Source organism: Rhopilema esculentum, chromosome 5 (assembly GCF_057945365.1).
Source record: "Rhopilema esculentum isolate cy_ngs chromosome 5, ASM5794536v1, whole genome shotgun sequence".
NCBI lineage: Eukaryota > Metazoa > Cnidaria > Scyphozoa > Rhizostomeae > Rhizostomatidae > Rhopilema > Rhopilema esculentum.
The window spans coordinates 4,619,585-4,639,044 of NC_142819.1; the positions used below are offsets into that span (position 1 = coordinate 4,619,585).

General features: G+C 37.2%; 1 protein-coding gene across 2 annotated transcripts in view; it reads right to left on the reverse strand.

The window, feature by feature from the left end:
• Nucleotides 1-3,736: 3,736 nt before the first annotated feature.
• The window catches only part of LOC135689900 (uncharacterized), a 31,692-nt gene continuing 15,968 nt past the window's right edge, over nt 3,737-19,460 (reverse strand). For both annotated transcript variants that reach the window (XM_089108639.1, XM_065207262.2), the window contains 13 exons: nt 18,446-19,239; nt 17,989-18,163; nt 15,887-17,510; nt 15,238-15,551; nt 13,420-14,589; nt 10,766-13,132; nt 8,344-10,483; nt 7,616-8,150; nt 6,926-7,493; nt 6,384-6,563; nt 5,492-5,852; nt 4,914-5,313; nt 3,737-4,647 (listed from right to left, as the gene is read on the reverse strand). In XM_089108639.1, coding sequence (XP_088964765.1) covers nt 4,491-4,647; nt 4,914-5,313; nt 5,492-5,852; nt 6,384-6,563; nt 6,926-7,493; nt 7,616-8,150; nt 8,344-10,483; nt 10,766-13,132; nt 13,420-14,589; nt 15,238-15,551; nt 15,887-17,510; nt 17,989-18,163; nt 18,446-19,239 — 10,785 coding nt within the window. In that variant the 3' untranslated portion in view covers nt 3,737-4,490. The remainder of the gene's footprint in view (nt 4,648-4,913; nt 5,314-5,491; nt 5,853-6,383; nt 6,564-6,925; nt 7,494-7,615; nt 8,151-8,343; nt 10,484-10,765; nt 13,133-13,419; nt 14,590-15,237; nt 15,552-15,886; nt 17,511-17,988; nt 18,164-18,445; nt 19,240-19,460) is intronic.

A 19,460-nucleotide genomic window follows, 5' to 3' on the forward strand; every position in this document is an offset into this window, starting at 1 on the left:
GGTAAATTTTTTCTTCAAAAAATAGAATAATTTGTTTCTACAGTCGAAGAACAGTCATGAACTGGCTTTAACTCTTGCATACAAGTAATTCTTTCAAAGAAACAGCATTTTTTAGATGGGTCTTTTTTCGATAAAAAAGTAAGGCTATAGGCTTACAAAAATGGTCAATTTTTATCGGTAAATTTTTTCTTCAAAAAATAGAATAATTTGTTGCTACAGTCTAAGAACAAGCATAAACTGGCTTTAATTCTTGAATACAAGTCATACTTTCAAAGAAACAGCATTTTTCAGATGGGTCTTTTTTCGACTATAAGGTAAGACTATAGGCTTACAAAAATGGTCAATTTTTATCAGTAAAATTCTTCCTGAAAAAAGAGAATAATTTGTTTCTACAGTCTAAGAACAGTCATGAACTGACATTAACTCTTGCATACAATTAATACTTTCAAAGAAACAGCATTTTTTGAGATGGGTCTTTCTTCAACCAAAAAGTAAGGCTATAGGCTTACAAAAGAGGTCTATTTTTATCGGTAAAATTTTACCTCAAGGTAATAGAATATCTTGTCTCTTCAAACAAAAAATAGTCATGAATTGGCTTTAATTCTTGAATACAAGTTATCCTTTCAAAGAAACAGCGTTTTTTAGTTGGGTCTTTTTTCGACAAAAGGTAAGAATATAGGCTTACAAAAATGGTCAATTTCTATCTGTAAAATTCTTTCTGAAAAAGAGAATAATTTGTTTCTACAGTCTAAGAACAGTCATGAACTGGCTGTAACTCTTGCATACAATTAATACTTTCAAAGAAACAGCATTTTTCAGATGGGTCTTTTTTCGACTATAAGGTAAGACTATAGGCTTACAAAAATGGTCAATTTTTATCAGTAAAATTCTTCCTGAAAAAAGAGAATAATTTGTTTCTACAGTCGAAGAACAGTCATGAACTGGCTGTAACTCTTGCATACAATTAATACTTTCAAAGAAACAGCATTTTTCAGATGGGTCTTTTTTCGACTATAAGGTAAGACTATAGGCTTACAAAAATGGTCAATTTTTATCAGTAAAATTCTTCCTGAAAAAAGAGAATAATTTGTTGCTACAGTCTAAGAACAAGCATAAACTGGCCTTAATTCTTGAATACAAGTCATACTTTCAAAGAAACAGCATTTTTTGAGATGGGTCTTTCTTCGATCAAAAGGTAAGACTATAGGCTTACAAAAATGGTCAATTTTTATCAGTAAAATGTTTCCTCAAAAAATAGAATAATTTGTTTCTACAGTCGAAGAACAGTCATGAACTGGCTTTAACTCTTGCATACAAGTAATACTTTCAAAGAAACAGCATTTTTTAGATGGGTCTTTTTTCGATAAAAAAGTAAGGCTATAAGCTTACAAAAATGGTCAATTTTTATCGGTAAATTTTTTCTTCAAAAATAGAATAATTTGTTGCTACAGTCTAAGAACAAGCATAAACTGGCATTAACTCTTGCATACAATTAATACTTTCAAAGAAACAGCATTTTTTGAGATGGGTCTTTCTTCGACCAAAAAGTAAGGATATAGGCTTACAAAAATGGTCAATTTTTATCAGTAAAATTCTTCCTGAAAAAAGAGAACAATTTGTTGCTACAGTCTAAGAACAAGCATAAACTGGTTTTAATTCTTGAATACAAGTCATACTTTCAAAGAAACAGCATTTTTTGAGATGGGTCTTTCTTCGATCAAAAGGTAAGACTATAGGCTTACAAAAATGGTCAATTTTTATCAGTAAAATGTTTCCTCAAAAAATAGAATAATTTGTTTCTACAGTCGAAGAACAGTCATGAACTGGCTTTAACTCTTGCATACAAGTAATACTTTCAAAGAAACAGCATTTTTTAGATGGGTCTTTTTTCGATAAAAAAGTAAGGCTATAGGCTTACAAAAATGGTCAATTTTTATCGGTAAATTTTTTCTTCAAAAATAGAATAATTTGTTGCTACAGTCTAAGAACAAGCATAAACTGGCTTTAATTCTTGAATACAAGTAATACTTTCAAAGAAACAGCATTTTTTAATTGGTTCTTTTTTCGACAAAAAAGTAAGGCTATAGGCTTACAAAAGAGGTCTATTTTTATCGGTAAAATTTTACCTCAAGGAAATAGAATATCTTGTCTCTTCAGTTTAAAAATAGTCATGAAGTGGCTTTAATTCTAGCATACAAGTAATTCTTTCAAAGAAACTGCATTTTTTAGTTGGGTCTTTTTTCGACAAAAAAGTAAGGCTTACCAAAATGGGCAATTATTATCGGTAAAAGTTTTCCGCAAGAAAATAGATTAAAATGTCTCTACAGTGGAAGAATAATCATGAATTGGCTTTAATTCTTGCATTCAAGTAATTCTTTCAAAGAAACAGCATTTTCTCGGATGGGTTTTTTTTCGACCAAAAGGTAAGGCTATAGGCTTACAAAAATGGTCAATTTTAATCGGTAAAATTTTTCCTTAAAAAATGGAATATTTTGTTTCTACAGTCTAAGAATAATCATCAATTGGCTTTAACTCTTGCATACAAGTAATACTTTCAAAGAAACAGCATTTTTTAGATGGGTCTTTTTTCGATAAAAAAGTAAGGCTATAGGCTTACAAAAATGGTCAATTTTTATCGGTAAATTTTTTCTTCAAAAATAGAATAATTTGTTGCTACAGTCTAAGAACAAGCATAAACTGGCTTTAATTCTTGAATACAAGTAATACTTTCAAAGAAACAGCATTTTTTAGTTGGTTCTTTTTTCGACAAAAAAGTAAGGCTATAGGCTTACAAAAGAGGTCTATTTTTATCGGTAAAATTTTACCTCAAGGAAATAGAATATCTTGTCTCTTCAGTTTAAAAATAGTCATGAAGTGGCTTTAATTCTAGCATACAAGTAATTCTTTCAAAGAAACTGCATTTTTTAGTTGGGTCTTTTTTCGACAAAAAAGTAAGGCTTACCAAAATGGGCAATTATTATCGGTAAAAGTTTTCCGCAAGAAAATAGAATAAAACGTCTCTACAGTCGAAGAATAATCATGAATTGGCTTTAATTCTTGCATTCAAGTAATTCTTTCAAAGAAACAGCATTTTCTCGGATGGGTTTTTTTTCGACCAAAAGGTAAGGCTATAGGCTTACAAAAATGATCAATTTTAATCGGTAAAATTTTTCCTTAAAAAATGGAATATTTCGTTTCTACAGTCTAAGAATAATCATCAATTGGCTTTAACTCTTGAATACAAGTAATACTTTCAAAGAAACAGCATTTTCTAGTTGGGTCTTTTTTCGACAAAAAAGTAAGGCTATAGGCTTACAAAAACGGTGAATTTTTTTCTGTAAAATTATCCCTCAAAAAATAGAAGAATTTGTTTCTACAGTCTAAGAACAGTCATGAACTGGCTTTAATTTTGAATACAAGTCTTCCTTTCAAAAAGTAGCATTTTTTAGATGTGCCTATTTTCGACAAAAAAGTAAAGCTACAGGGTTACAAAAACGGCAAATTTTTTTGAAACTTTTTCTTACAAAAACAGATTACTTTTGTTCTACATTATTAGATTGAAAAAGAAATGAATTTAGTTCTTGAATGAAAGTCAAATTTTTCTAATGGTTAATGTTGAAAGAAATTAAAGCTTAGGAAATTTGTTGATAATTAAGGGAGATTATTTATAATTTGTGTTTAAGAGCAACTCACTCAAGGTACTTTGGTCAAAGTTATCAAATAAACAGAAAAACAATTTGAAGTGCTAAAACAGAATCTTTTTGCTATTCTGCAACACATACAACTACTGGTATAACAGCAACATTAATATGCAAAATCTTAGACAACTATTCTAGCTTATTTGCGTTTAAATAACGGTAAAACATACTGATAAATAAATGATGTATAAAATGCTACAAAACAGTTGATATAAATAGTGGAAAAACCAGAATTAACGATAACAAATAGTGACCTGCTTTGATGACAAAGATTGAAAACATGTGAAATGTGATTGACTTTGCTTTTAACGACTCGGCATTATATATTTCAGAAAAAATCTATAGAGGCTTTTGCAGAAAAATCTAAAGAGATATCGAAAATGGAAGTCTCGCAAATTTTATCTAGAACTTAGTGGAAAAATAAAATTTGTAGGCTTGAGTTCATTTGGACTGGAGAGAAACTTTGTAGGGGCTCGGGCTTTATTTTGGTTGAAATACCAACTCTATAATGAAATTTATACAATTTTCCTCTTTGAATGAATCAACAGGATCCTGTAGAAGGAAGGCGTTTACTAACACATGGCCTAAGCGGTTTTGCTAACGTCAAACATTGCGTAACACTATGAAGCTATAGCTATCAATACAAAATAAAATACCTGAAAGGTAGGGGTCTCGACATATGTTTAATCATGTCACCCAAGCAGTGAATATAACTACAGCTACTAGGTGAAATACTATTAACTATTCATAACAATAATAATTGGTTAATACTCTATAAAAGTTTGAAAGTCACTATGAGCTCGAGAACATTTCTTCCTTCATCCTCTTCCTTCTGTTTCTTGATTCTTCGATTATTCTCTTTAGGTCATCGTCTCCCTCTTGGAGAGTTTGGTGAGATGAATACCCCTTAGCCGTTTCTATGGGCTCTTCTGCATCCTTGTATTCAACCCTATTGTAAAAATGCACATAGTATAAATCTCTACATCTTAAAAAGATGCACAAGGAATAAAAGGTAGTTCTGAGAATGACTGGGTTTTATTTCTTCCTAAATATAAATAAGTCTTACAAAAATGTCCGAGTACTATAGGGAATGTTTTGGAAACAATCCAGGATTAACCATAGTTATGTAATAAGTATCGCATTGGTTTTTATTACTGATCCTCTCATAACAATCCTTTCAATTATTATCCACTAATTTTGAAATTATGAACTCACTTTCTTTCTGACCCTTGTAATTGCACTTCAACAGTTTCTCCAGGCCCACTGTACATGGTTTTTGAATCAGAGGCATCTCTCCTAAAACCGACTTTCGTAGTATTCCTTCCTGCTAGACCGGTTGAAGTTGTCCTTGTAGACGAGACGCTCTTTGATGACGACGTTGACCTCGATATAGTTGATGTCTTGCTTGTCGTCTTGACATCAAAGCTCGACGAATCAACGACATCACTGACTCCGGTAACAGTCACATCAACAGGCCCTAGATTTCGTGGGCTTGTAGCTATTTGCGCCGTGCTTCGATAGAAGCTTGACTGATAGCGTGGTTCTGGCCGTTCTTCTTTTGGGCCAACACCAACAAGCAGAGTTGACGATTCACGAGGAGCAACATAAAATTCGCCTGAAATTAACAAACGATTAATATGAAAATTTAGTAAAAAGAGATATGATAATTGAAAATAAAAAACCTAAACATGCTTCAGCTCCAACTTTTCTAACCGTGCCTCAATATATGAACAAAAAGAAAAATCGAAAATGATAAATTGTTAAATTTTTATCAGAAGAATTTCTTTACTTACTCATAGAAACGTGCTTTTCATCGGGGCGTGCTTGGGTCTCTAGCACCAGCGTTGTTGTTGCTCTCTCCTCCTCAACGGTTGCACCATCACGTAGTCTCTTTATTTCATCCTCATAGTCTTGGCGATCATGATCGTACTCATCGCATCTGGATTTCAAGTTTGAAAGCTCGTGTCTTAGCCTGTCTACCTCGCTTTCAAGGCTAGTTATCTGATGCATCAATTTCTCGATTTCACTAATCTTCTCCGTAATCTCGCGCCTAGCTTCATTGCGTTCCTCTTGAAGCTGAGCTTGGATTTGTCGGATTCGGTCATCGTTACCCAGTTCATGTGATTTCAGGCTTTGCTGGAGATCATTTTCTACCTAAAAATCGTATTCGCATGCTGATTGGTTCAACGTAGCCCGTTTTCTATTCAAATACTTAAGCTTGAATTTACCACGCCTAAACTAAACACGGTAACTTAGCCACATTGATTCTGACATTGGATAGCGTGGTGTTAGGCGTTCTGGTCTCCGTACGGATTTCGAAATATGTACAAATAAAAACCTTGGCAAAGAAGATTATGAGCGGTGATACTTGTTTTGTCATTTTTTACGCGGGTTACTTACTTCCTTGGCTATCGCGACAGTATTGTTTCTGTTCTAAATTTGTAGAAATAACATAACGGCGCTAGTACAAAAACGCAAATAGCTTTCAAATACACGCCAATCAGTCTTTTTATTCGTTTCATTTCATTTTCATTTATTTAAGAATGGTTGTTCATTCACCAATGCTGGTTTACAAGGGCCATGTTTTACGAGTTTTAAAGGGCGCAGGTATTTGGATTCAATTAATAAAATCTAAAAACATTGTCGTTCCTTGAATATAAAAAACACAATTTGATAAAACATTACCTTCTTGATTTGAACATCCTTCTCTCTGATTTCCCTGGTATATTTCTCCGTGCTGATGCGAATTTCTTTTTCAATCGTAATCTTTTCTCTCTTCAACGTCTCACAAGTTTCTTTAAACTCAGCCAGAAGATTATTGGCAGATTGGAAGTCAGTTCTCATGTTCTCCTTTTCTCTTTGCACCTGGAAGTAAAATGAAATTTTTCACAGATGCGCAATTGGGTTCTTTTGGTATAGGGACATCACAGTTATAGCGAGCAACGCTAAATAACATTGCTTGATTTATTTAATTCTTTGAGGCAATCAGTAGTCAATTTTAGTGCGAGTCTTCTATTCGCCAACCTTCTCAAACGAATGCATCCATTAGAAAGCTGTTCATAACACATGTATCCTACGTCACATTTCTTCCACACTCCGTTGCCCCTCTAAAATTTAGGCAACATATTTGTGTAGGTCAGCAAAAAGAGAAATAGAGGAAGGATGAATTCATCGAGTTTTTTAAAGTATGACAGGCAAGATATATATCTGAATTGCTGTAATCATACCTTCTTGTAATCAGCTTTGAGTTTTTCCCATTCATGCCTCAACTTCTCAACTTCTGTTTCCAAGGCTGATCTTTTTGACTTGAGCTCCTCAATTAACGTATCCTTGTCTCTTGTTGTAGTCAAGTATTTTTCACTCGCCCTTTGATGTTCTCGAAGCTGGCGTGCAAATTCACGTTTATTGTTCTTCATACGGTTCTGTTCCTCGCTGAGCTCATCTTTCAAGCGGTTATTTTCTCTAGTAAGGACATCTATCCTCTGTTTCATGTCGGAGACGTCACGGGTAACCTCGCGGTGTTTCATTTCTGCAGACTGGTATCTGGTCTCGTAGTCATTTATCTTTGACTTGTAAACTGTAATTTCGCTATCGAACTGTTGTTGCTGCTGTTTTTCACGATTATACTCAGCCTCCAGATCATTCAACCTCTTCTGCGCTGTTTGAAGTTGTTCTTCTAATTGGGCCTTCTCTCCTTGCTGTGCAGTGTGGTAGAAATTCAAAGACTGTAAGCTACCTTGAAGCCCTTCAACCTCCTTCTTGAACGAATCTCTCTCCCGCTGTGAATCACGCAGACTACAATAAAACAGTAAATGCATTTGTTTCTATATCATAGCACTTTTTAAATTCATATTTTAAGCGAATATTTTGCTCAATTTTAAACATCAAAATACAATTTGTTAGACCTGAAAGCTTACCTATTCTCCAGTTCAGAGTACTGTCTCGATCTTTCTTGCAACTCTCGCTCCGTATGATCGATCATGCTCCTCAGGTCTTCGACTGTTCTTTCAAGGTCACTCTTTCCCTCCCATTCTCTTTGGTCCTTTTGTTCCTTAGCAGAGATGTAAGCAAGTTCCAAATTCAACAACTTCTTCGAAATGACATTCAACTCTTGCTGAACATTGACTTTCTCTCTGTGCTCCATTTCGTATTGTTCTTTGTTTTGATCAACTTCTCGTTTGAGCGAATCGATCTCACGTTCAAGTAACCTAATGCTAGACTTAAGTTTTTCAATCTCACTGTCCTTTTCATGGCCGACCTTGTAGAGATCATTGGAGAGTTTTTCGTTGTCTGAGCCTGTTGATCTCAGCCTTTTCTGCAACTCGCTGAGTTCTTCGTTCACACGATTGAGTTGATCTTTGCTTTGATTGTATTGTTCAGAAGTCAACTTGCGATCATTTTCTGCTGCTCTCAGATCCGTTTCAATTTTGCTGATATGCTGACGCGATACTCCTGGGTAATGAAAATCATAACAAACATGAGGAACGCATTCATGAAAAATTGTGAAATTGAGAAATTGAGGGTCTACTTGGACTGAAATCATAAAAAGTTAATTTAGCAAATACAAGCAGTAGGGAACCAAAGATAAATCTTGAAGTTTTTGTCAGTATAGACGCAAATGTTTGAAACCAAAAAATTAACTTACCTAATTCATCTTTCAATCTCTGGTTTTCTTCATCCGCCATTCTAAGTTTAACCAGCATTGCCTCTGCATCTTTTAGTTTATCAGCCAACCGCATTGCTTCTTGGATCTGGCCTTCGTTGGCACCCTCTACCCTCATGAGTTTTTCTCTTGCATGGTCAAGCTCACTGTTGAGATCATGAACTTGAGAAGTGGTGGACTTCAGTTCATTTTCGAGATTTCGAATCTTCTCGTTGGCTTCATCAAGCTCGGCTTCCAACTTGTCTTCTTTTTCCTGTACTCTGTCGTAGTCGGCCATGACTTTGGTGTACTGCTTGTGTGTGTTGAGTGTCTCATCGTGCAGTTGCTCATTCTTTCGGGTGCATGTATTAAGATCTTCCCTGAGCTTGTCGTTCTCTTCTTTCAGCATGTTGACTGTATAATTCAGAGATTCCTTTTCTTCCTTAGCAGCCTGAAACTCAACAACAAAATCCATGGCTTTCTGATGCCTTTCTAAGAACTCTCCTTTTGCCTTTTCGAGTTCATCCTCAGACATTTTCAAGCTTTTTTCAAGCCTCCTGTTTTTGTCTTGGAAGCTGTCAGTTTCCTGTCTCAGCCTATTGTTATCTTGCTGTGCCAGCTCAAGACTCGCACGAAGGTCACCAACTTGATCTCGAAGCCTAACCAGCTCGCTCTTTAGCCTCTCGTTATCTGCTTTGCTGGATTCATAATCACGTGATAATTCAAATATCTTCTTATGGAAGGCAGCGATTTCTTTTTGCAGTTTACCCTTATCTCCTTGGCTTGTTTCGTAGTTTTCCTTCAGACGGCAAACAGATGCATGTGACTGCAACATCTCTTGCCTGAGATGATCTTTTTCTTCTTGAACAGAAATAAACAGTGACTCCATTTCAGAGAATTTCTTCCTTAGGTTTTCCAGCTCCTGTTGAATATCTTTCTTTTCACCTTCATAGGTCTGCACTTCATATTCCTTATTCTGCAGATCCCGTTTCAGCGACGCAACTTCGCCTTCGAGTACGACTTTTTTGCTCTTGATTTCTTCAATCAGGGTACTCTTGTATACTAACTCTTTGGAGTAGCTGTCACACTTGCGTTGCATTTCCAAGAATTGCTTCTGCATTCTCAGTAATTCCTCCCGATCTTGTGCAGTGCGATTACGTGCCTCATCCAACAGCCTCTCCAAATTCTCCTTCTCTTTTTGTGCTTGTTCCAATTTGCCCTCTAATCGAGTAATTGTGCTTGACAATGTTTCAATCTCAGAGACAAGCTCTTCGCGACCCATGTCACTCAATCTGCATGCATCTCGCAACTCATCCAGCTTCTTTCGAGTGGTAACAAGCTCAGATTTCTGATCATTATATCTGTCTTGGGAAGTTTCCAGCGTAATTTCGAGCTCAGACACCCGCTTCTTCACCTGCGCATACTCATCCACAAGCTCGGTTTTCTTCTCTTCGACAACCTTAATTATTCGATCGAGCATGACAACACGGTCGCGAGTTGAGGTGAGTTCGTTTTCCAAGATAGCTACTCTTTTGATGGCAGACATGGCTTCACCTTGCAGCTTATTTTCCCTCACTTGACTCTTTTGATAGTTAGCTTGCAGATTTGATAGACGAGAATTAGCAGCGGTAAGTTCCTTCTGTAGCTCGTCTCTCTTTGTAACCACGATCTGATAATCTCCATTTAGCTTGCTCAACTTGCGATGTACCATTTCCAAGTCGTCTTGCAACTGTGAACGCTCGTTTTCAAGATTCTGGTTTGTCTCCTCGTACTTCTCAGTTTTAGATTTTTCGATAAACAAATCGTTCTCTAACTTCTCTTTCTCTCGTTGAATATGTTTCAATAGTATGTCTGAATCAGAGCCAGCGCTCTCAAGGTCGAAAATCTTCTTCACCAATTCCTGTTTTTCGTTTTCAAGAGCTTCGTTTGTGCTTTTGATTTGGAGGTAGCTTCTATTGATGTTGACAATCTCTTTCTGCAGCCTGTCCCTCTCAATCTTGATGGATTCAAAGTCAGAATTTCCAGTTCTCTTTGAAATCAGCTTGATTTCGTACTCAAGACGGTTCTTTTCTTGGGACACAGTTTCATATAAATTCTGCATTTTGCTGTATTCATTGCGTATGTCGTTGAGATCTTTTTCAATCTAAATAGAAACAAGTCGATTTTAAACATTTTGCAAATTAAGTGCTAATAGTGATAGGCTTTGGCATATCATGAACGTTCCTTTCATGATAACCAACTCATCTTTGACATTTGCTAATCATACACTCGCCGTGGCTTTCATAAAATATTACTTTTTAGAAAACATGGAATTATAAAATAAAATGGTATAGAGTATGAAGTGGAAACAATGTGAAAATACTCCTAAGTAAAATTATATACCAGGTTCTGAGAATCTATATGAAAAAACTCAAGGTTTATTTACCTTTTCCTTTGCTTCGATTATCATAACTTTCTCAGAATCGTTTTCCATCAATTTCATTTTCAAGTCGTGAGTTTCTTGCTGCAAATGTCGATTATCAGACCTGGTTGCTTCAAGAGCTGACTTCATTGATATAAGCTCTTTTTTGACACTTTCCAGCTCATTTTCAACGATGTTCTTTGAATTCTTCAGCCTTTCGATGATCGTAACCTTCTCAGAAACCTCTCTTGTGTACCTGTCGATCTCATGTTGTAACTCAGTTGTCTTCTGGCTAAGATCGGTCACAGTTTCCTTTAGATGTTGGTTTCTGCTGTTTGCTTCACCAAGCTGACTTGCAAGATGAGCTTTGGCTGTTTCGGCATCGTCCAACTTCCTTTGCAAGTCTTCAATTGTAGCCTCGGCATCTTTCATGTCACGTGCAAGTCTCTCTTTGTCATTTGTGGTCACGTCGTGAGCTGATTGCAATTCGCTGAGTCTTCTCCTTTCCTCTGACAGTTCTTCATTGAGACTCTCAATTCTGCTGTCTTTTTCATCGACTGAAGATTGTAATAAACTGAATTTCTCGTGGAAATCATACAGTTCCCTTGTCAGTACGTCTAGCTTATCTTCAAGAGTCGTTTTCTCTGCCTCTGCTTTCATCAGTTTGGTTTTGATGATGAAAACCCGCTGAAGGGCCTCTGCTAAGTTCTTGTGATTCCTCAATGCCTCATCACTTAGTTCTCTCTCCCGTTCTTGCATTCTTTCATTGATAGCCTCCAGCTCCCTGACTTTTCCTTCCAATACAATCACATTCTTTTTGTATTCATCTCTCTTTTGTTGAGCATTTGTAAGCTCAACTTCCAGTCTTGCAACCTTCTTGTGCAGTTCAATAAGTTCTGCGTTAAGACCATCCTTCTCTCTCTCTGATGTCTCCAAAGCTGCTTTTGTGTCCTCGAATTGCATTCTCAGGTCTTCATACTCTTCTTCCGTGATGCCAAATCCAGGTGCGGCGGCATCAAAATTTTGCGCGACTGCTGAAACCATGACTTCTTCAGTTCTTTGCATGGTGTCTCGCTTTGACATTTCAAGGAGACCCTCCAACTCGTTGATCTTCCTCTTCAGCTCATTCATCTTGATTTTCAGCGTTTCATTTTCGCTGTTCAGGTTAGCATTGATTCCCTCCAGATCCTCGAATTTCTTCTCGGTATATTGATAGTCGTCTTTCAATCGATCATTCTCTCTTAACAGATTTACATAGTTGTCTTTGAGCTCATTGAATTCCTTCTCAAGCTTGACGAAGTCATTATAGATGCGGTCTTTCTCTTCCTTGTGTGCTGTATTCGCAATGGAAAGTTGGAAGACTTTCATTCTGTAAGTCTGCAATTCCTGTTCTGTATCGCGATGTTCTTTGCTCACTCTTTCAAAATCGTCTTTGTATTTAGCGAGTTCTTTTTTCAAGCTGTTTATTTGCGACAACAGATTGCGTTTGGTAGCTTCAAGCTCACTGATTATAGATGACTTTTCACTGTTATCTCTGTTCAAGTTATCGATGATCGACTTGAGTTCTGCCACCTGTCTCTGGAGCTTGCTGATGTCATCCTTGATCCTTTGGTTGCGGGCTCTAGATTCATCAAGCTCACCCTTCAAAGTCGCTTCGCTGTTGCGTGCCTTGCGGAGCTCACTTTCTAAGAACGCAACTTTGTCCTGCAGTAGTTTTACTTGTGAAGCAAGATCGTCACGCTCCTCCTTGATGGCAGTTATCGAAAGCTCAATCTCAGTGACCTTCTTTCGAAGCTCAAAAAGTTCTCTTTCTGCATCTTCCTTTTGTCGCCTAGTCACTTCAAGAGTTGCCTGCAGGCTATTCATCGTCTCATTCAATGAGTTGTTCTCTGACTCAAGTGCTTGGTTCTCAGATTTTAGTCTGTCGATAACTGATTCCTTTTCTGAAATTGTTCTCTCATATGACTGGATTATCAGGGCCTTTTCTTGTATGTCTCTGCTCATTCTCTGATTTTCCGCTTTAACATTTTCCAATTCGGACGTCAGTTCGCGTAACTCTGTTTCGAGCTTGGACTTCTGTTTCGTCAAATAGTCAACCATGGATTTCAGTTGTACGAACTCAGACCTGATATCGTAAAGTTGCTGTTCAACAATATCTCGCTGCGTCTCGCTCTTTTCTAGGGCATCTCGGAGATTTGTGATCTCATCTTTGGCTTGCTCGTTGTCTCTCTCTAGTTCGTCTTTCTTTCTCTGTAACTCTTCAAAAGCATTGGTGATCTTCACGAGTTTGTTTTCTGCTATTGAAAGTTTGCTTTGAAGATTCGTTTCGTTGTCTCTGCTTTCTTTCAAGGCAGCTTCAAGATCGCTGATCTTCTCTCGCAACATTTCAACCTGTTTAAATAACATCAACTTAAAATTTGTTCAAGAGATTGAGAAACTTGACAACTTTAAAAAATTATGCTTAGAAAATAACCAAGTTTCAAAATAATCAAATTTCAAAATCTTGTTGATGAACTTCAGTTAACTAAAGATCAAAATGCACGACTGTACCTCCATGACCAAACACATGACAAAAAGTGTCATCAAATCACAGAAAAATTATTAACAGTCGCCCCTAAATAGAAAATTGTTTCGAATATCTTCTCTGATTAAATTTCTCTAGAAAGCAAACTGCTTACCTCGTTCTCAAGCCTCTTATTCTTCTCCACAGTTGCTTCATAAGCTGGTTCCAACTCAGCCAGCCTTGCATGTGCATTTTGAAGTTTCGACTCTGCATCTCGCAATTTTGCGAAAAGGTTATCAATTTCCATTTCCTTAGATGTCAGCTCTTTCTTAAGGTCGTCAACCTCTTCCTCTAACGCATTCTTTCTTTCTCTCAGCTGGGTTATCAAGTCATCTTTAGAAGCAATATCTCTTTTCAAAACGTCATTGATGCTCTTTAAGTCAATCACATCCTGCTCCAGGCTCTCGACATCTCCCTTCAGATTTGTGTTCTCGGTTCTGAGTTTACGCACTTCCTCAATCAATCCATCCCTCTGCTGGGTGAGATTTTCAACCTCGTGCTCAAGCTCAGGCAGTTTTGCAGTGGCAATGTTGAGCTCTTTCAGGAGCTTTTCCTTTTCGAAAAGAGCTTTCTGCAGTCTTGCTTCTAAATCTGAAACTTTGTCTTGAAGCTGTATGACCTCTTCCTGAGCACGATTGAGCTCGCGCTGGCTTCTATCGTAATCATTTCGCAGCTGCACCAAGGACTGCTTGTGGTTATTCAATTGACGTTCAAGGTTGGCGTGTTTGCTACGCAGTTCAGATATCAAGTTGTCTTTGTCAGCAATCTCTTTCTGTGCATCAGAGAATTTGAATCTCAACTCAGTAAGCTCCTGGTTGGCTCTTTCAAAATCTTCCCTCAGTCGATCATAATTATCACTCAGTGAGGCAAGTTTGTCTCTCAAATCCCTGTTTTCCAAAACCTCTTTGTTCAATTGCGCCTTGAGATCAGCAACTGTACCATTCAACTCAGCAAATTTTTCCTTGGTATCATTATGAACAATGACAAGTTTCTCATATTTCCCATTAACATCTTTGAAATTTGCCAACAATGTTTTATAGTTTCTTTCAAGGTCGTTCTTTCCTTTGATTACGTCACGATAGTCTGTTTCCATCGATTCAAGCTTGGACGTCAAACCATCGATCTCATCGCGCAGCCTAGCCTCACGATCAGTGCTTCGCTTTAACTGTAATTCCACATCCGACAGATTTCGTGTGACCGTTTCCAACTGGCGGAGGGCATCGTCTTTCTCAGCTCGATATGTCATTACCGTTTTCTCAAGGTTAGCAATCTTTGTATTTGCCATCTGAAAGCAAGGTTAGAAATTGGTATCACTGTGTTAGAAGCAGCAAGTTTTTAGAGGTTTCTTGAGTTCAGCAAAGCGAAAGCTCAACAAAAACTTAATGGCTAGTAAATTCAGCTAAAATTCAACAATCATTACATCATTAAAGTTTTTTTTCATAAATTGTTTTCGAAAGATTAAAGTACCGTCAGCCTGGCTTGTTTGCACTTGAGTCAGTTGAATTGAATGAAAGCGAAAACAACATATAAGGAAGACAAAAGGACCTGTCGAGATGGTAAAGCAATGTATCTGAGAGGAAGCAAAAGCATAACAAATCTAGAATTTTTAAATTTTCTAAAAGAATAGGCATCCAGAGATGAAGTTCACAAGTATCCAGTTCCTTTTTCAAAGAATAAGTATCTCGTTCACAACAATTGCAAATCCAATAAAACATATAATTGAAAAAAACTTTTCATCAAAAGCTGAATAAAAAACGATAAGTCAGCTTTATCTTTTTAGCTGTCAAAAAAAAATAATTCAAGGGACAAGTATTTGACTTCCGAGATTGCTGCACGGGGCATATCAATGCTGTTCTGAGGGGAGAGGCAAAAGAACAGGATGGACTTAACTTATTTTATTTTAAAAATCAACCAAAATAGAGACTACACATACTTGTATTTCATCTCTCGTTATTCTCTCTTGGTCTTTCAAAGCATTGATTTGGGTTCTGAGATTATTTGTCTCCTTCCTAAATGTGTTTCTTTCATTCTCCAATGTGGTCCTGATGACTTGAAGGCGCTCAATTACAGTGTTCTTTTCTTGCATTTCTCGCTGCAACATATCAACTTGTCGCTTTGCATCACGTGACTCTAGAAGGCTGTTTGATAATGATTCTTTGTCTGTCCTCATACTCTCAAGTTTTGTCTCGAAATCGCGTTTGACGTTTGTCTTCTCGCGATTCAAGATGTCAACTTGCGATTCGTATCCTGTACACACAAATCAAACAAAATAAATACAACTGATCAATAGTTTTGCACAAGCATTTTCAAGTGAATTTAAACAAAACAAGCCTTGTAGAGTTCAAAAAATATCATGTCATGTCTGGAGGTTCATGGATGAAGGAACTATTTCGGAAGATGTTTCAACAGTTTAATGCAGAGGACTTGCATTATTTTCATCTGGTGAGATAACTGGATTTTTATGTTTCTAATAATCATAGCCGTAACATTATCCCTTAAATGCTAAATTTGCACCAATTGGTTAAAAACAAAGGCAGATGTAAGTTCTGTGTTAAAACCCAAAAAAGAATCAGTTTTCTCACCTGAAATTCGATTCACGACAATCTGGTAGTCTTTCTCAACATCAGCCTTCTCACCTGCGACTTTCTCAAACCTCATCTCAAGAGCACCTAGTTTGTTTTCGTAGTTCCTTACGTGAATCTCTGCATCGCGCTTGGCCTGCTCCAACCCATCAATAATCACATCCTTGCTTACCAACTCAGTCCTGAGATTCTCGATATCAGATTCAATGGTTTTGATACGAGTCTCCAATTGCTCGATTAGCCGATCTTTCTTGTAAACACTCTGTTGCAGTGAATCAATGGTTCTTTGTTGCTCTCTCACTTGTCCCTCCAGCCTGATGACTTGCTCCTTGTATCTCATGATTTCTTGCCTTAAATCTGTAATCAAATCTTGCAAAGCTTTCTTTTCATTTACAATGTTTTGCAGTTCAGTCTCAAGTTTTGTGATGTAACCCCTCAAGTTAATAATCTCATCCTCAAGACTGTTCTTCTCATCTTCCATATCCTTGAGCCTAGCTTCGTATTCGCTGATCTTCCCTTCGATTAGAGTGACCTTCTGTACCAATTCCGTGTTCTCAACCCTGAGTGCGTCCCTTTCCCTCTGAGTGCCAACAAGTTCACGTTTAATTTCCTCCAGCTCCCTTTCTAAATCGAAAATTGTCTGTTTTTGCCTGTCAGTGATGGTCTCAAGTTCTGATGCGCGCTTTTTCTCTGTATTTAACTGATCTTCCAGTGATGACAAGCGGCTACGAAGATCATAAACAATACCCTGGAGCTCCTTTTCCTTTTCCACAGTCTTCTTATGAGTTGTTTCAAGTGTCACAAACTTCTTGTGAAGGGCAAGCAGCTCCCCTTGCAACTGATCGCGTTTTGTTTTAGCATCCTCATAAGCTTCTTCAAGTTCCCGGATCTTATCGTTCGCTGCAGCAAGTCTTTGCTGCAATGAACGCTTCTCTTGATCTAATGAATCAACCGACTGCTTCAGCTTTTCGTTCTCCTGTCTCAACATACGTAGATCGGCTTCAATAAATAGCATCTTTGCCTTCAGTTGCTCGATAACACCATCTTTTTCGTTGACATCTTTCAATAAATCATCTCTCTCTTTTGTCACAGTTTCAAGGAGTCTCTTTAAGTTCTGATTATCGTTTGTTGCTACGCGCAGATCCTCAACCAGCCTTTCGACTTCAATCTGAAGAACTGAGTTCTGCTTTAAGGCCTCTTTGAGCTGAGGCTCCAACTTTCCAAGCCTTTGTTCGTAACCCATTGCTTGACGTTGGTATTCCAGCTTGTCTTGGTCTGCCTTATCAAACTTAATCCTTAGCTCAGTGTACTTTCCATTGAAAGTCAACAGTTCCTCGTTCAGACGATCCTTTTCCATTGCCAATATTTGATTTGCAGACTCAAGATCACCAAATTTCTGCTGTATTCTCAAAAGCTCTTCTTGTATAATGCGCTTCTCATTTTGAAGATTTTCATTCTCATGATGTTTGCCAGCCAGCTCTTCCCTCAAACCAGCAACTGTCCTTTCAAGTGCCAGTATCCGGGCTTTTGCTTCATCAAGGAGCTTTTCGCGGTTCAGAGATTCTTTTCGATAATTGTCCGCTGCACGCTGAGCCTCTGTTAGTTGTCGTTGGGCTTTCACAAGCTACAAAAATATTGTTGCAAGCATCATATTCCCGTACAATAAAAGACCTTATCATACCAATAATTTCAAAATTGATGAAAGCAACACTAATATTTAATAATGTGATAAATTACTATCCATGAGAGTATAAGAACTATAATTGAGTGATAACAATTCATTTTATTTTAAATTATTTTCATTTAAAATTTTTTACAGGTTGATTATGTTTAAGTATGATATCTGGTTTCAAACTTATCTGTCAAAAATCAAGTTACAAAAAAACAGTTACAAGCCAATAATTTATACCAAATGAAGAGATTTAAGTAAAACGCAAAGGGAAATTAAGTAATACGAAAGTTATGCAATATATATCAGAACAGATTTTTTAACATACCAGGAGACGGGGCTGATTAACTTAAAAAATAACGTTGGATGTAACATTAATGTATTCGAGAGATTCAAAAATTGACACGAAATGGAAACAGTGAGGATTACTAACCTCTTCCTTCAAGGCGGTGAGCCTCTTTTTCACGGTCTCATATTGGTCCTTATACTCATCACGTTGCTTAGTAACGTTTTTCAACTGAGGCTCAATTTTAGAGAGTCGGTTTTTCATGACATTGAGCTCATGTTCAAGAGACTCTGCTTCTTGCAAACATCGGTCAAAGTTATTTCTGCGATGGAAAAAGAAAGTGAAAACATGAAATCTTTTTATGGAGCACCGAGAAAAACTCAATATTCCTCAGAACAGGCCTGGGGAGAAAAAATTATTCAAGCTTTGCAGCATGTTCTTCAAACATTCAAAATTGTACTTAATTGCATTTTAATTTGTAAGTATTTTTCCATCTTTTGCATTTTTTCGCTTGCTAGATTTCATTCACTTGTCTCGGCAAACTGCACATAAAACTACGTTAAAGAAAAGCTGCTTGATACTGACTGTTTGATAGCGAACTTACCTAAGTTCGTTTATTTGTCTTTCAGCAGCAGATAGTTGGGCTCTCAGATCATCCTTCTCTTGCTCTGAGAATTCATAGGCGGTTTCGAGCTGTCCGAGTTGTTTCTGCAAGTTCTGGACCTGTTCTGTCAGGTTTTCAAGGGAGTTTTTCAGTTTTTCGATAAGTGCGTCTTTGTCTCGGATAGTGTTTTTGGCGTTCGTCAAATCAGCTTCCAGGGAATTGATAGTACCTCTTGCATTTCTAAGCTCATCTTCAAGTTCCTTGACTCTGTTTCGGAGATTCTTGGTCTCAGTCTCCAAATCGCCAAGTCTTGTGCTCATAATCGTGTTCTCACGTTCAAGGTCATTCAACCTCTTTTTCAGGAAATCGTTCTCATTTTCAAGCTCGTCGTTTCTTTTTTCAGACTCCTCAAGCTTCTCTTCAGCCTTGTCCCTCTGTTTTTCAGCAATGTCAAGTTGCATTTGTGCTTTACGCAGTTGTTCTCTCATGGTATCAAATTCGGCTTCAAGTCGGTATATCTCATTCTTCAGGTTTTCGATGATGCGATCTTTTTCAATGAGCTGATCGGCGTATCGCTCGCAAATCTTTTGATGCTCCAGATATTCTCGCTGGACACGCTCGTAATCTTCTTTATATCTAGCCGCACTGATCCTTTCGTTGTCGAGTTGTTCTACGATGTAGTCCCTATCTTTGAAGGTTATTTCAATTTGAGATTCGAGCTTTGCTATCCTTTGCTGATAGTTACGTGCATCTCTCTCAGAATCGCGTTGGACATTCTCATAATCAGCTTCGACCTGAAAGACAGAGTATTGAGACACCCCTAGTTAAAATTGCCTCTACAACTTTCAATACTTATGTTACATATACACATAACTGAATGGTATCGAAAGAATTCAATAAGACTTAGATGTCTTGAACGGATGATCGTTTATAGACTTGTAATACCATCATATCTATCTGATTATATCTTATTAAGGTACATGAGTTCAGTGTACATGAAGATATCCTACATGCT